Source organism: Poecile atricapillus, chromosome 6, assembly GCF_030490865.1.
Source record: "Poecile atricapillus isolate bPoeAtr1 chromosome 6, bPoeAtr1.hap1, whole genome shotgun sequence".
Lineage (NCBI taxonomy): Eukaryota > Metazoa > Chordata > Aves > Passeriformes > Paridae > Poecile > Poecile atricapillus.
Genome location: NC_081254.1, coordinates 7107110 through 7122390, shown reverse-complemented (window position 1 = coordinate 7122390; position 15281 = coordinate 7107110). Strand labels below are relative to the sequence as shown.

General features: G+C 43.8%; 1 protein-coding gene across 2 annotated transcripts in view; it reads left to right on the top strand.

The window, feature by feature from the left end:
• The window catches only part of PCDH15 (protocadherin related 15), a 324226-nt gene that overhangs the window by 109029 nt on the left and 199916 nt on the right, over positions 1 to 15281 (top strand). For both annotated transcript variants that reach the window (XM_058841858.1, XM_058841859.1), the window contains exon 4: positions 13083 to 13243. In XM_058841858.1, the coding sequence (XP_058697841.1) occupies positions 13083 to 13243 (161 nt within the window). The remainder of the gene's footprint in view (positions 1 to 13082; positions 13244 to 15281) is intronic.

Genomic DNA, 15281 nt, shown 5'->3' with positions numbered 1-15281 from the left:
CTTTCTTCCTTTTTGCTGTTGTCAGAGTAATTTGCCTTCCAGTAATTTGCTTGGCAAATAAACACAATGCTTCATTAGCATTTGAGATACTTATTTCATCCTTGTTAGATACCAGGCACTTACAAAGCAACTTGACATGTATTTTAGTTTTTTTCTATGCAAACGGGGAACTCATACAAAAAAATAAAGGAGATGCAAATGATCTGTTGCTAAACTTGACAGGGTTTTTCATTTAATATCGTTAGGCTCCGTGCCCCTGTTTTCAATTTGCTCTGAAATCTGCTTATACTGCTGTTTACTATTCCTGTCGAAAGCAAGTAAGGGAGTGCAGGATGTGTTCAGGAATGACACAGCCCGGGAAATGCTGAGAGAAAGAATCAACTGCACAAATAATTTGCTGTTTACAGTGTCTTAATGAAATTGCTCAGTGTAAAGATAAAAGCCTTGGGCTTGAGAGAGCACCTGAAAACTTCATTCAATTCCTGACATTCTTTAGGTCTTCTGTTGGAAGGTCTTGTTTTGGATGGTGGTATGTTTGTTTAAGAAATTTATCAAAAAACATAGATGCTTTTGTTTTCGTGGTACAGAAGGTGAGCCTGCCCCTGTGGGCAGCCCTGGAGGCAGCTCTGGAGTGCTGTGTCCAGCTCTGGCTCCTCAGCACAGCAGGGCCAGGGAGCTCCTGGAGCGGGGCCAGCGGAGGCTGCGCAGCTGAGGAAGGGCCTGGAGCATCTCGGTGCCCAGGAAAGGCTGAGGGAGCTGGGGCTGCTCAGCCTGGAGAGGAGCCCCAGCTGAGAGGGGCCCTCAGGCCTGGCTGGCCCTGGCTGCAGGGAGGGCTCCCAGCAGGGCCCAGCCTCTGCTCCGGGGGCCCAGCAATGGCACCAGAGGCACGGGCAGGGCCTGATGGCAGCAATTCCCCCTGGCCAGGAGGCAGAACTTCTTCCCTGGGCAGTGCCCAGCCCTGAACAGATTGGCCAGAGAGGCTGTGGGCTCTCCCCATGAAAGATTATAACTCAATTAGATGCAGAACAAAACATTTAGGAGGCATAATAGCTGCCAATTACTCCCAGTTTTCTGTGTGACTCTCAGATTAGTTCTACTTCCAAGAATTGTTAATTCTCTATTTCTTGTCTCTTCTTTTGTAGGTTTTCTGTGAAAAGCCATATTAAATGTACTTCCCCCCTCCAAGAGAGCTGGAGAGGGACTTGGGAGAAAGGATGAAGTTCCAGGATACAGGGAATGGCTTCCCAGAGCCAGAGGGCAGGGATAGATGGGATATTGGGAAGGAATTGTTCTCTGGGAGGGTGGAGAGGCCACAGAGTACCCAGAGAAGCTGTTTTTTTCAGTGATTAAGACATCAGTCCAGCACCACCATGTTCACCATTAACCCAGGTCCTCAAATTTTTTGAATGCTTCCCGGAATGGTGATTTCACCACTTCCCTGGGCAGCCCCTTCCAGTGCTTGAGAACCCTTTCTGTGTAGGAATTTTCCCTTATATCCAATCTAAACTTCCCCTGATTCAACCTGAGGCCATTTCCTTTCACCCTGTCCTTTGTTACCTGGGAAAAGAGACTGCCACTCACTTCCATGTCCATTTTCGTTTCCACAGGGCAATAGAAAGCACAAATTTAGTTAATCACATCTAATATTCTTTCTAATTCAGATGTTATTTTTTTAAGGTGAAGGTGAAGTGAAACACTGTGAGTTCTTAGCAACCTCCTCCAAATGTTTGGTTTCAGTTCTCTCAACTTTACGCTGAGAACTGTTCAAAGGGCTTTTGGTGAGGGTGATTTCCCTGTGGAAAAGGAGCAGGTCTGGCTGAAAAGGGAAGTTAAATCAATCATAGTTTGCAAGTCAGGTGATGAAAAGTTTAAAAACCTGATCCTCAGGTAACACTTTGAAACTGGTTATGTCCTTGCTGCTTCCCTGACAGCCAGGTCAGGGAAGTGTGAAATAATTGACTGGCTCTGGAGAACAACGTGGTTTTTACATGTTTGCTTTTTCCCCTGATAACTACAAAACTGCTGCTTAAAATTGGTTTTTGATGGTAGCACTTCAGTGCCATTAGGGACTTTGGATTTGAGTTAGGAGGAATCACATAATCGTGGAGTGGTTTGGGTTGGAAGAGACATTAAAGAACTCATCCTTGTTCCACTGCCTGAAGTGGGCAGGGCCACCTTCCACTAGATCACGTTGTTCCAACCTGTCCTTGAATACCTCCAGAGATAGGAAAGTGTGGAGAAGAAGGCAGTGCTTGATTGCTAAGGACTGCTTAGAAAAAGCTTTTCAAAGAGGAAGATAAAATTCTTTGAGGCAAGATGTAGTGCCAAGTATTCCTGATTTTCCTTTGTTTCTGTTGGGATATCTGCAAACACAGCCAGGAGCTGCACTCTTGACAATAAATCTGCCCCACCTTGTCTGTTTTAGTGGAATGGGGAAAAATAGGATGGAAGTATGTCAGACTGCTGTTTGAACCAGTTCTGGCCTCTGTAATCCATCACTCTGCTTGCTCCCAAAATCTCCTAATCTGGGATTCTGCTCCCAAATCCTGTATGATACTCACTCAGCCACTCTCTTGTTAGTTGTTTGGAATTCTGACTCCTTGACAGCAGTGTGAGCAGAGGCTGATGCACAATTGTAAATTGCAAAGGGTCCTGTAGAATTCTGTGGATAACAAAGGCCTTTTTTATACTTTTTAGTTCTGTGATAAAGCAGTTCTCAGGAAAATAAAGGATTTTCTCTCCCATGAATGAAGATGTTTCCCTGTTCTGATAGAAGGCGAAATAGATAAGAAATTGTGCATGTTCCTCAATCTGTTATAAAATCCAGCGTGCACTTCCTATGTAGTGTTCCACTCCTCACCTCAAGGATTCCTTTGGCCTCTGGGCAAAAATAGGAGGGATCTCACAGCATGAATATTGTAAGGTTTAATTATTGCTTAACAAGACTTGTATCCAAATTTAGTTGAAGATAGAAATTTTTGCCTGGAATGATATTTTTGTTTGATGAATCCAGGGGAGGCACCAGGATGATCAGAGGGATGGAGCAGCTCTGCTGAGAGGAAAGGCTGGGACAGCTGGGATTGTTCAGCCTGGAGAGAAGTTTTGGGGTGACCCAGTTGTGGGCTTCCAGGGCCTGAAGAAGCCAACAAAAAACATGGAAAGAGACTATTTCCAAGAGGCTGGAGTGCAAGAAGGAGAGGGAATGGAATCCCGCTGCCAGAGGGCAGGGATAGATGGGATATTGGGAAGGAATTGTTCCCTGGGAGGGTGGGCAGGCCCTGGCACAGGGTGCCCAGAGAAGCTGTGGTTGCCCCTGGATCCCTGGAAGCCTCCATGGCCAGGTTGGATGAAGCTTGGAGCACCTGGGATAGTGGAAGGAGTAATAGAAGAAGAACTTTAAATATGTTCCTTTCCAGCCCAGGCCATTCTGTGATTCCAGGATTCTGTGTTCAATGGGGGTCCATTCCTACATTTCCCCCTCATTCCCCTTTTCATTCCCTTTTCCAGAGCCTCAGGTTACACTGTCAGCACCTTTCCAACATCTGGAAACAACTGGGAGACTGGATCCAACCTCAGACTAAACACACTGGGGCACAAGTTTGGAAAATAAGTTTTAGTGGCCCTGCCTTTGGGGTGCACCAAGAAAATCCAGGCCTGCTGGCAATGCTCTTCTTTTTTTTTCTCCAGGGATACTTTCCTGCAGGAAAACCAGTGTGAGCAGATAAAGATGATGGAAAAAAACATCAGTAAATTGTCCTTCTTTTGCCTCCTTTAAAAGAAGAAAAGGCTGCATGTAGTGCACAGAAGATGTCAAGGAAATATTAAAAACAATTATGCACAACCATGAGCAATGTTTAGACAAGCTCTGCTAATTTTAATAATTCAGGGTTAGAGCAGAGCAGTGCAGGCTCCTGCTGCTCCTCTCTGAATGGTTTGCAAACAGACCCCAGGATGGCTCCAAATTAAGGTGAAAACATTCAAGTCATTTAATTCACACCTTTAGAAACCACTGCTGATCACGGTGCTCCCAAAAATCGTCTCAATCTGATTCATTATTTAAGAGTCCTTGTGTGTTTAAAGTGTAAAACACACTTATCTAACCAGAGAGCAAATAAACCTCATTGTTGATTGGCTTGGGAAGTGGCTCAAGGAACTGGCAAGCAAACAGGATTTACAAAAACAGTTTTAAGTATTTATTTGAGACCTGACACAGCCCCAAACTGTGCCCAGGACCTCCAAAAGCAGTAACCTGGATATGTGGGGTGAGAGGGAAGTGTGATGGATCTTCATCTCTTTAGGTTTTGTGCAGAAACATTCATCTGGATAAAAATTTCCATCAGAATTTCCCTGGCCAAGGCCATGCCCCACTCATATTTCCTGCCTCCTCGTTATCAATCTTGTATTGAGAGACCAGTCCCACCCCCATTCCTCACTCCCAGGGATGAATTTAAGGTTAATTCTGAAAGATGGGTTCCTCTTCTGAGATGCAAACCCAGCAAAGCTTGGCATCTCCTCAGTGGCATAAAACTGTATTTCAAAAGATGTCATTTTTCTAGAATCAGAATGAAAACTATGTATTTGTCCATTTTCTGTTGAATGGGAATGGAAATATGGTGCCCACAGGAAAATGTGAATGAACTGGAACAACCAGGGTCTCCAATTCATGGGGATCTTGTGCATAGAGGACAATCAAGGAAGAGGCACCAAATGCCCTTGGTCTCACAACCCTCTTCCAAAATCCTGGGCTTATCTGTAGGAAAAGAACCAAGAAAGCTTCATTGCTCCAACTTTCTCTTTCTCCCTACACCGAGTTTTGGGGACTTGCAGGTTCTCTCATTTGGCAGGAGAGCCCTACAAGCCTGTAGCCCTTCCCTGGTCACCTTGTTGCAGAGCTCAGAAGCCATGGGCTCACCCTCAGGGATTTTTGAGTCACATTTGGCATTTGAGGTGGTTGGAGGTGACACCAATACTGGTGTCAGCTTGGGCTGCTCCCTATTTTTGGGGTGTGTAGGCACCAAGATCCTGCCCTTGTCTTCCCAACAAACACTAACATACCAAATGAGGCAGATCTCTGTCTGATGAAAACCAGTTTGTGTTGCTACACATTTGTCAAACCTGACAGGGAATATTCCCAGGGACTTAAAAACAGTGCTATCAGAAAATTATCCATCAGGGATCTCAGGAGGGAATGGAAGGACTGCAAACACCAGTGATATCACACAGTCTGCAGTTGCCTCCAGAATAAATCTCTGCAGTGGGCACTGATTTCATCCCAGTTTTCAGCAGCAGTATTTTTGGGAGCTGTTGTTTTTGACCTCTGGGTGTGAATTTATGTCCCATGTAAGGACTGGTCATTGTACATTTTGCAGGTTCTGGGGGCTGCAGTTTCTGGTTTGAATCTGCCCCATTGGGACTCAGTGGAGCAATGGTTTCAGTGCATTCAACCCATGTATTTGAGGAAAAGTTTAGGAAAAGAAATCCCAAAGTTAGCCAAGGTACATTTAAAGGAAAGTGCTTGGGCTTTTGTGTTGAGCAGATTTTAGTTAGATGAACAAAAATAAACTGAATAAAATTGGGTTTGCTTTGGCTTGGGACCTATTTAGCAGACAAAGAACAAATACAACATTTATTAACATAGTCTCAATAAAATAAACCAGGTCTGAAATAGAACTGAGATTGGGTTTGTGATAATATATTTAAATGAGAAATCTTGGATATCCCTGAGACCGTGGCTCCTTTTAAGTGCAAATCATTCTGGTTGCAGGTACCAAGTTCCATAATCAGTGTACATAATTAGAGGATTTGTGTTCCCAGGAGCTCAGCCCTGCCTAGGAATATTCACAAACTTTGTTAATATACATATTTTTTCACCAAAATACCAAAATAAACTCCAGAGTTTTCATCAGGGCAAGGTGTAAGGAACTTACTCTCAGAAGTGGGAAAATTCTCAGGGTGAAAAGTGGTGGTAGAACTGGGTGCTGTGACAAGAACCATCCCTTGCTTTGGGAATGTCATCCCATAAAGTAGGATTGTGTAAAGTTTCATGATTCCAAGGTCTGTTATGCTCCAAGGTTTCCCTGTACTGGTTCTCCCTCATCTCTTGAGTGTTTCCTTCTCCAGTGTTCCATAATATATTGGTTGAAGGTTGGATTTGATGATCTCAGGGGCCTTTGCCAACCTTAATGATTCCATGTGGATGGAAGTAAAACTTGCTGAGGTTTCTGCTCTGTCTCAAAATATTGGTACCATAGAATAAGGACTCATCAGTCCATTCAGCTGGATGCAAGATGTTTTCCTCAGGAGTTTTTGTCTGGTATCTGAAGACATCCAGTGCTGAAGGTCCCCTTTTTTTAGAGTTTCATAGTTGTTCCTGGATTTTCATGAGGAGCTAGATGTTTGGATCTTATGCCAATGCCTGAATCCAGTGCTACCAACCCTGAGCCCTTTCCAGTCTCTGGCCAGTTTGGGTGTTCATTTGCATTACTTTCAGGTGAGGACAAAAACCTGGGTTTGTTCCTGGCTTTGCTGCACAACAGCATTTTTCTTCTTCGCTTGGACTTGAGTCATTCTGAAAGCGTTTTCCCTCATTGTCTGACCTTGACGAAATGCAGGGATGATTCCTGGGATCATTCCCTGTGATCATTCCCTAGGATCTTTCAGGGATGATGCTGGTTTTTTATTTCTCAAAAAGGAGTTTGTCTATGTAGAGGGAAAAATCACAGGAAGCTTCCTGGTGCTAGTGTGCTTATAGACTCATGGAATCTCCTGATTTGGAAGACTCCCAACAAGGATCATCCAGTCCCACACTTGGCACTGCCCAGGACACCCTAACAATGCCACCTGAAGTGTTGTCCAAATGCTTCTGAAGCTCTGGCAGTCTGGTCAGTGCCCCAGCCTCCTCTGGGTGGTCAAGCTCTCTTGACCAAAGGCTGTGACACTGGATGAAGTTTCCATAATTCCTGAAACTCCCTCTCTGGAAAGACTGACTCAGAGTGGTTGTGTTGAGCCTGTTTATACAGAACCTTGTTGTTGTTATGTCCTAAAAATTCTAAATCACCTTCAAGAGCGGCTGTTGCCAAAGTCTTCTGGGAAGGGAAGCAAGAAACAAAGGGAAGGCTGGAACAGCGTGGAGAGGTTTTATCTCACCACTGACTGTGAGATGTGCATTTTTATTACTTCTCTGCTGTCTGGTACAAAGAAGCGTATTTTCTTCTTCAAATGCTCCCAGAGATTTTAGCCTGTGTATTGATTTTTTTATTTTTTTTATTTTTTTTTTTTAATTGAGAGCCTTTTCATTGTGTATGGGATGCTTTATAAAGTACCAGTTTTGTTCATGGCCGTTTTTGTGTCTGGTATGAGAGCACCAACCTGGGGATTTTTTTTACCAAGAACCAGCAATTTTTGTGTAGGTAACGGACAATCTTATGTCAGCCTTATTAATCTGTTTCTGGTCCCATTGGCTAAACTAAAAACCAAAAGAAAAACCCTTTCTCCAAGTTTTATTTGAGGGGATGTTTTACCTGTGGGGTTGCCAAGGGACTCAACCAATCGATACCGATATTGAGCATCTTCCAACTGATCAATTTTTATCCATTTAGTTTTTGTCACCTGTTGCACCTTGTTATAACAAGAGGTCTGTAAGGCCTTATCACCAGCCTGCTGGGCTGATGAGCAGGGTTAATGTCTCTGCCTTCTCAGTGTGTGAGCTTTTAAAACCTCTTTAAGAAGAGCCCGTATGGTTTGCAAGAGCCTCAAACATCTTTTTTTTCCTCACCTGCAAAGCCAGTAAGAGCATGATCAAGGTTATTCTGGAGCCAACAAGCTTGTGGAAAAGGGAGCTGGAATTCAATTTCCAATCTGGATCTGTCCTGAGCACCCAGGACACCAGGTTAGGTGGGTCTTTGGGTAGACCTTGGGCATGTATTTGCATATGCAATAGATACTTTTATTTTAATTATGAAGCAGGATGTAGTATTTTCATCCTAAAAGCAATCCTTTGTAAATTATGTTTCACAGAGCTTAGATTTTGAGTAGCAATTGAGTGTAAACAGGTTTTGGAGAGAGGGGTGTTTACCTTCTGTATCATTCAGTGTTAGAACGCATTCAAAGGAGTTTGGAAATGTTAAGGAAATAGAAAATATTTCCAGTAGAAGAAGTTTTTGAAGATTGAAATGTAGAAAACGATCCCTTGGAGGGGGAACCTCAGTTCTGTCATCTCCTGCAGATTCATTTTGCTTTTCCACTTGGAATGCAGAGTATTGCTGGACATCTGAAGACTTTGCAGGCCACAGCCCAATCCCATAAGTACATTTCTGTGTCGCAAAAATAGATCTAAATGCAGAGAAAAGCCTTGTCTGATGTTTGGAGACTTTTAAACTACATTGGTCCCTTCCAACCCAAACCACTTCATGATTCAATAAGGTTTATTCCCTGACAGTCATAATTCCCTTACACTTAAAAAAAGGTCTCTGCCAATACATTCAACTAAAATAATCCCAGGATATGTCAAAATCATTCAGGAGGTGACTCCTCATTGAGCACTACCAGGCTCCTGTCTTCAGCAGAGCATAACGAGCAGATCCCACATTTTGTGGTTTTTGTCACGAGTCCAATGCCCTTCCCACCAAACGTTCACCAGACAGTGAGCTGTGAAATCAAAACTTCCCCTTTTATTTCAGCCTAATGAATGTTTTCAGCTCCTGGATTCCTCTCAGGGAAGTAATCTGGTGTGAAGCAATTGTTGAAATACTTACAACGCTTTATAGTTTTTCATTTTGTTGTCCTGTTTTGCAGCCATTTTTGAATAATTGCAACAAGCTCAGAAAAATTATGTTCCCTCTGACAATATCTTTCACAAACATCTTTCTTCTCTTGTCCAGCCTGTTGGATTCTGGCTGGTTTTGTTGCTTTTTTAGCCAAGAGATTCCTTGACTTTGATTCCTTGAAGCTTATCCTGTACTAATCCCTTGGAAATCTGTATGGTTGTTCCAGAAGGTGCCTCAGTCATCAATCAGGCTTCAGGGCAGGTGGAAAAGCAGTCAGATTGTGTGGTCCCCATGGAAGATGGAAAGCTGTTCTTAAAATCTGCTTGTGGTGATGGGCAATTGTCCTAGTTTAGAGCAAATTTGGGAGAAAACTCCAAATGGGGTTCCCCCAGGAAAACAAAATTCAAATGACCCCTCCCCCCAACTGGTCTGGGAAAAAAATTTCCTTGGTGAGAAGTGGAAAAAGCTGTTTATTTAACAGAAATTGAATAATATTAAACAATAAAACCTCTCACTATTCGACGGGATAGCAAATCCAGGAAGAAAAGTCCTTTTCATGTGGTGTAGCTCGGCTTGCTCAGGTTTTATCAGTCCCTCTGGTGCTGGAAAGTGCTGAGGCCCAGGCCCCGGTGGGCCACAGGCGTGAGCTCCCGGGGTTTGTCTGGGTGTTCAGTCCAGAGCAGGTTTGCACAGATCCAGGAAAAAGGGGGAAAAAGGGTCCAGGGAACTCCTCTGCCTCAGCTAGCTAAAACTAAGTAAAAGCCAAAGAGAAGCTCTGTCCTGCTGTCTGTCCGTGCTGCAGACACCACAGTCCAGGAGCGGGATGTGTGGGAGTGATGTTTTCTTTCAACACAAAATGTGCGCTGCTTCTTTCCCCACTTCGCTCTCAGAGCCAGTCTTAAAGGTGCAGAACTTAATATATAACATAAACCAGACGATTGGGGATACCAGTATCATAAAGTCACCTCAGGACAGCAATAAAAATTTCCAGTCAGTATTTTTTTTTTTTTAATTAGCCAGGAAAAATATCCCTAATGATAGTCCTGGGTATCCTTTCATCCTTTCCAGTGGCTTCTGCACAAAGGACAGAAGGGCAGACCCAGAGCAGAGCCCATCCCCTGGACTGGCCTTGTTGAGGGGCCTCGAGGGCTGGGTCCAGTTCTGGGCTCTGAGAGCCCAGAGAGCCCTGGAGGGGCTGGAGCGTGTCCAGGGAAGGGAACGGAGCTGGGGAAGGGGCTGGAGCCCCAGGAGCAGCTGAGGGAGCTGGGAAAGGGGCTCAGCCTGGAGCAAAGGAGGCTCAGGGGAACCTTCTGGCTCTGCACAACTCCCTGACAGGAGGGGACAGCCAGGGGGGGTCGGGCTCTGCTGCCAGGGAACAGGGACAGGACAAGGGGAAATGGCCTCAAGCTGTGCCAGGGGAGGCTCAGGTTGGACACCAGGAGGAATTTCTCCATGGCAAGGGAGCTCAGGCCTTGGCAGGGGCTGCCCAGGGAGGTTTGGAGTCCCCATGTCTGGAGGTGTCCAGGGAAGGGCTGGACGTGGCACTCAGTGCTCTGGGCTGGGGACAAGGTGGGGATCAGGCACAGCTTGGACTCCATGGGATGGGAGGGATTTTCCAGCTTCAGTGATCCTGGGATTCTGTGATTGAGTTTTCGCTTGTGTGAAAAAAAAATTGCAAAGCAGATTTTCTGTTAAGCCATGTATCAATGAGTTACAAATCACTCCAGACTGGTTTGCTTTAGTGCTGCCATTTATGGAAAAACTGGTGATGCAGCGCATCAAATTGATCATTAGGAGGTTACCTCCTTGGCATTTTAGGCAGGATGTAAGGAAAAATTTCTAGATATCTAAGGGGGAAAAGGAAGGACCTCTGAAATATCAAGAGACTTCATAAACTAGAAAAATAAGACTTTAAGGATGGCTATGAAAAGGCTGATTTTCAAACTGCTGTCTCTCAGAGAGACCATATGGATGCCACATGTATATCTGAGGAAAATACAACCCATTTTTAAGAAGAAAGGAATCCCTGGATCAAACCAAAGCAAACAAAAGTGCTTTGTGAAACCAAGCTGAGAGTGAAGCAGAGCAGAGTCCAACGAGATGCAGAATCAAAGCAGTGAGGTCAGTGAAGTCATGGTGGTTGACTACAGATTATGAAATTCATCATCACAGATTTTAAATTGCTGAGATATTTTTATAAGTGAATTTGGATTACCAGCCCTTCTTTGCATCATCATTGAGGCACACTAACTAGGGCAATGCACCAAGTGGTGGATTTTACAGATTTGACAGGACTTGTTGAGTAGACATCAACACTTGGCAGTGTCACAGGGTTGGAAATGAGCTGGGTTTTCCTGGTGAAATCCTCTTTATGTTAAAAGCAGTGCTTGTCCCCCAGAAGGTGCCAGGCCAAGCTACTGGAGCAGAGTAGAACTGTACAGATGTTATTGAACAGGAAATTGTGCCAAGAGCCATAGAACACCTGGGTAAAAATGGTGTTTCTCATGTGGCTAAAAAGTTGTTGCTCCTTGAACTTTAAACCATTCTTTAGTGCAAAGTTTGGCAGTTTTATTCCCAACTATTTGGCAATTTTCTTCCTGTCATCTCTATTGTGTAACAAAAAAAAGTAGTTTCAAAATAAATGAGTGAAAAGACCTTACTGTGGTGTTTTCCCCCATAGGACTGCAAGCCAGCTTGCGGGGGTTAAGATCAGTGATTATTTTACAGTTATAGCAAAAAAGCATCAGCCCCTCTTGGGGCCATTACTCTTGGATGAATATTTTTATACAGAGTCACTTTTATAAAGTAAAGGTGTAAAGAAACTTCATGCTACCCTTTAGAATAAATTATCTGGGCCCTTAATAACTGGAGGTTACATGATAAATATTTTAACCTAATTTAAGTGTTCTGCAGCTACTGACATTCACAGATTTTCTTTGTAACTGCTGGTGAACTTCCCCAAAAATAATTCCTTTTAATATTTTGGTGTGAAGCAAACTGGGAAGTGTTAATTTTGCAGAAAAATGAAATTTCAGAGCAGTGGTTATAAATGCTGTGCATACAAATCCAAGGCACCGGAGGCCAAGACTCAGGATGGTTTGTAATGCTTGACATTTGGGAAGTGAGTTGGGAGCGTTTTCCACAGGAGATTGTGTACATTGTGGGAGCGTTGAGCTGATTGCTAAAAGGAAGGCTTAACTGGCAGGATGGGACAAGATCGTCTCTCGAGAGAGCCCACCTGGAATTCTGTGCACTGTTCTGCATAGGAGGGACATGGAACTCTTGGAGCAGGTCCAGAGGAGGTCATGAAGATGCTGAGGGGACTGGAGCACCTTCCCTCTGGAGCCAGGCTGGGAGAGCTGGGGCTGCTCAGCCTGGAGAAGGGAAGGGTGTGTGGAGACCTCACAGCTCCTTCCAGGGCCTGAAGGGATACAGGAAACTAGATTGGGACAAATCATCAGGAACTGGAGTGCCAGAACAATGAGGAATTGGTTCAGACTGACAGAAGGAAAATTTAGGTTACATATATGGAAGGAATTCTTCACTTTGAAGGTGGTGACAACCTGTTGCAGGGTGTCCAGAGAAGCTGTGGCTGCCCCTGGATCCCTGGAAGTATCCAAGGCCAGGTTGGACACTGGAACTTGGAGCAGCCTGGTATAGTGGAAAGTGTTCCTGCCCATGGCATAGAGTGGAATTTTGTATCTTTAGGATCCCTTCCCAAACCATTCTGGGATCCTGTGATTCCATGAAAAGATGCACATTGAGAGCTGTCTGCTTCTCCTCAGTGCCACCTTTGTGTCGTAGCTGTAGTCTTCACATCCTTGTGCTGCAATTCAGTTTCTATTGCAGAGCAACTCCAGGTACAAACTCTATTTTTTCCTGGAGAGCTTTATGTAACTGTGCTTTTTTCTCCCCATCATCACCTTGATGTGTCGCTCTCACTGCAGAAAATTTATTCTGAGTCTGGTTGTTATTTCTGTGCTTTCATTTGTTCGAGGTGAGATTGGGAGATGATTGCTCAATGAAGAAAAAGCTCATCTTGTTAAGTAGATAGCTGGATGTGACGGGTCTCATTGTCAATTTAAATCATTGTGCATTGCAAGTGCTTCTTCTGGCATTGTCTGATACAGCTGCAGTGTCAGAGGCAGTTTTTCATTACAGATAATAAGGTTCAGACTCTTTAAACATCACTCAAAACATAAAATACCACAAAGCCGAGGTAGAAAACAGCATTTTCAGTGTCGCAGTGCTTGCAAAAATACATAAGAATGTGGATTCCATATAAATTCCTCCCTGGGCTGTTGAATGTCGTTGCAGGCACTATCCTGGTTGACAACATGCTGATCAAAGGGACAGCAGGAGGGCCTGACCCCACCATCGAGCTCTCCCTGAAGGACAATGTGGATTACTGGGTGATCCTGGACCCCATCAAGCAGACTTTGTACCTGAACAGCACTGGCCGCGTGCTGGACAGAGATGTAAGTTCAGGATTGGTTTTCTCCACAAAGACATTAATTTCTAATTAACCATACGCACAAGTCCTGCTTAGAATATAATTCCTGCAACTGTCTTGTCCCCAGATGGATGTGAACAGAGGTCATCTGATCCTTATTTTAGGATTTTTTGGGAGCACACAGGAACTTCACTGTATGTGCAAGAAATATTATTGTGGACAAACACAACAACAAAGACCAAAAAAACTGATGTTAAGGCTTTATATCCAACCAACTTGACTCGTTTGTTGAATTAAATTTTGATTCTGTTTTGCTGACTGGAAGAAGTGCTGCTTACCCCGTGCCCTGTGGCATTTATTAGCAGCCTGCTTTCCCTGTGTACACTGAATTATGAGCTGTGAGAGGTGAAGGAGTCGTGACTGACACAATTCACTCACAAAACTTGACATGTTCCACTGAGAATGTGCTGGTTCATATTCTTTTTTTAAGGCAGCCTAAAACATATTTGTTGTGCTTGTTCCTGATGGTGTTAAGGAAATATTGTCAGGATAAGTTTGATTTTTATAAAGAGAAACATGAAAAGCACAAAATAAAGAGGAGTGTTCTCATCTAGGCTAATTTCATTGAGAAAACACTCTAAAAATAGAGACATTTCTTCACAGTGTTGCAACCTTGCAACAGAACCTGAAAGCAAAATTGACTTCCGAGTGCTTTAATAAATATGACAAGAATGCTGTAAAACTCAGGAGTTCTCCTTGGAGTGCAGGGAAGTTTGTTTTGTATTAGCTTGATTGATTAATTTGTCTTCTCCATGTGTTTTGAGATAAATTCATAAGTACCAAAAACAGCATGCAAATTTCTCCTCATTTCCATTTGCTGGTGAAAGGCACTAATTGAATTCAGCTGTTCTTAATTTTGTTTTAATTCAAAAACTGTTTTCCCATGCAAAGCACAAAGTGTGGCAGAGTGGTCATGGTGGCAGAAGACTTTCTGGGAAAGAGTTGGCACTTCTTCAAGTGCCAGCCAGCATCTGCTGGAGCAGCTTTGGCCTCTCAAGTTTAATTTTAAGTCAGAGCAAAAAATGAGAGTCTGGAATGGAAGGCAAGGCTGGAGAACCACTCTAAGAAATGTGGGGTCTGTTCTTACCACCCCACACCCCTCCATAGGGAGTTAGGAACCAAAATCCCTGTTGGGATTACATTACCAAGAATGAATGTGTGTTTTCCAAATAAAAACAGATAAATAGCAAATTTCAAACTTTTCTTACAAAACTTTAAGTATGGAAAAATGACCAGTGATAAATCAGAACTGAAGGTGCAGGGAGCTGCTGAAGTGTGCTGGGATGATTCATCCCTGGTTTCATAAACAATTTGTGCCATTGTGCCAAAGTATATTTACTTATTTTTGTAAATTCAGAATATAAAATATTTGTCAAATATCTGTAATTTCACATAATTATATTCTTCTTGGGCTTGGCTAATAAGTCCAGATATACTTAGTAATGACTGCAGCGTATTAAAGGCAGCCTAAAAATTCTTGGATCTTACTCAAATGAGTACTAAAAGGCATCACAGCCTGAATTTCTTTGTTCATTCATCAATTTGGGAGTTTTAGAACATTGCTGTGTTCACTGCAGTGAGAAAAACAGGATTGTCCACACTGAAAGTTGTTTCTGAATTATTTGCAAATGTAAGTGGTAGAAAATGTGATTTATTTCAGACCTGACCTTTCAATTCAAGACAAGAAAGAAACAAAAATGATTTTGGGGTGTGTCCAGAGGACACCGCAGAGATGCTCCAAGGGCTGGAGCCCCTCTGCTCTGGAGCCAGGCTGGGAGAGCTAGGGCTGCTCACCTGCAGAAGACAATGCTCTGGGGAGACCACAGAGCCCCTGCCAGTGCCTAAAGGGAGAGCTGGAGAGGGACTGGGGGACAAGGGATGGAGGGACAGGACACAGGGAATGGCTTCCCAGTGCCAGAGGGCAGGGATGGATGGGATATTGGGAAGGAATTGTTCCCTGGGAGGGTGGGCAGGCCCTGGCACAGGGTGCCCAGAGCAGCTGT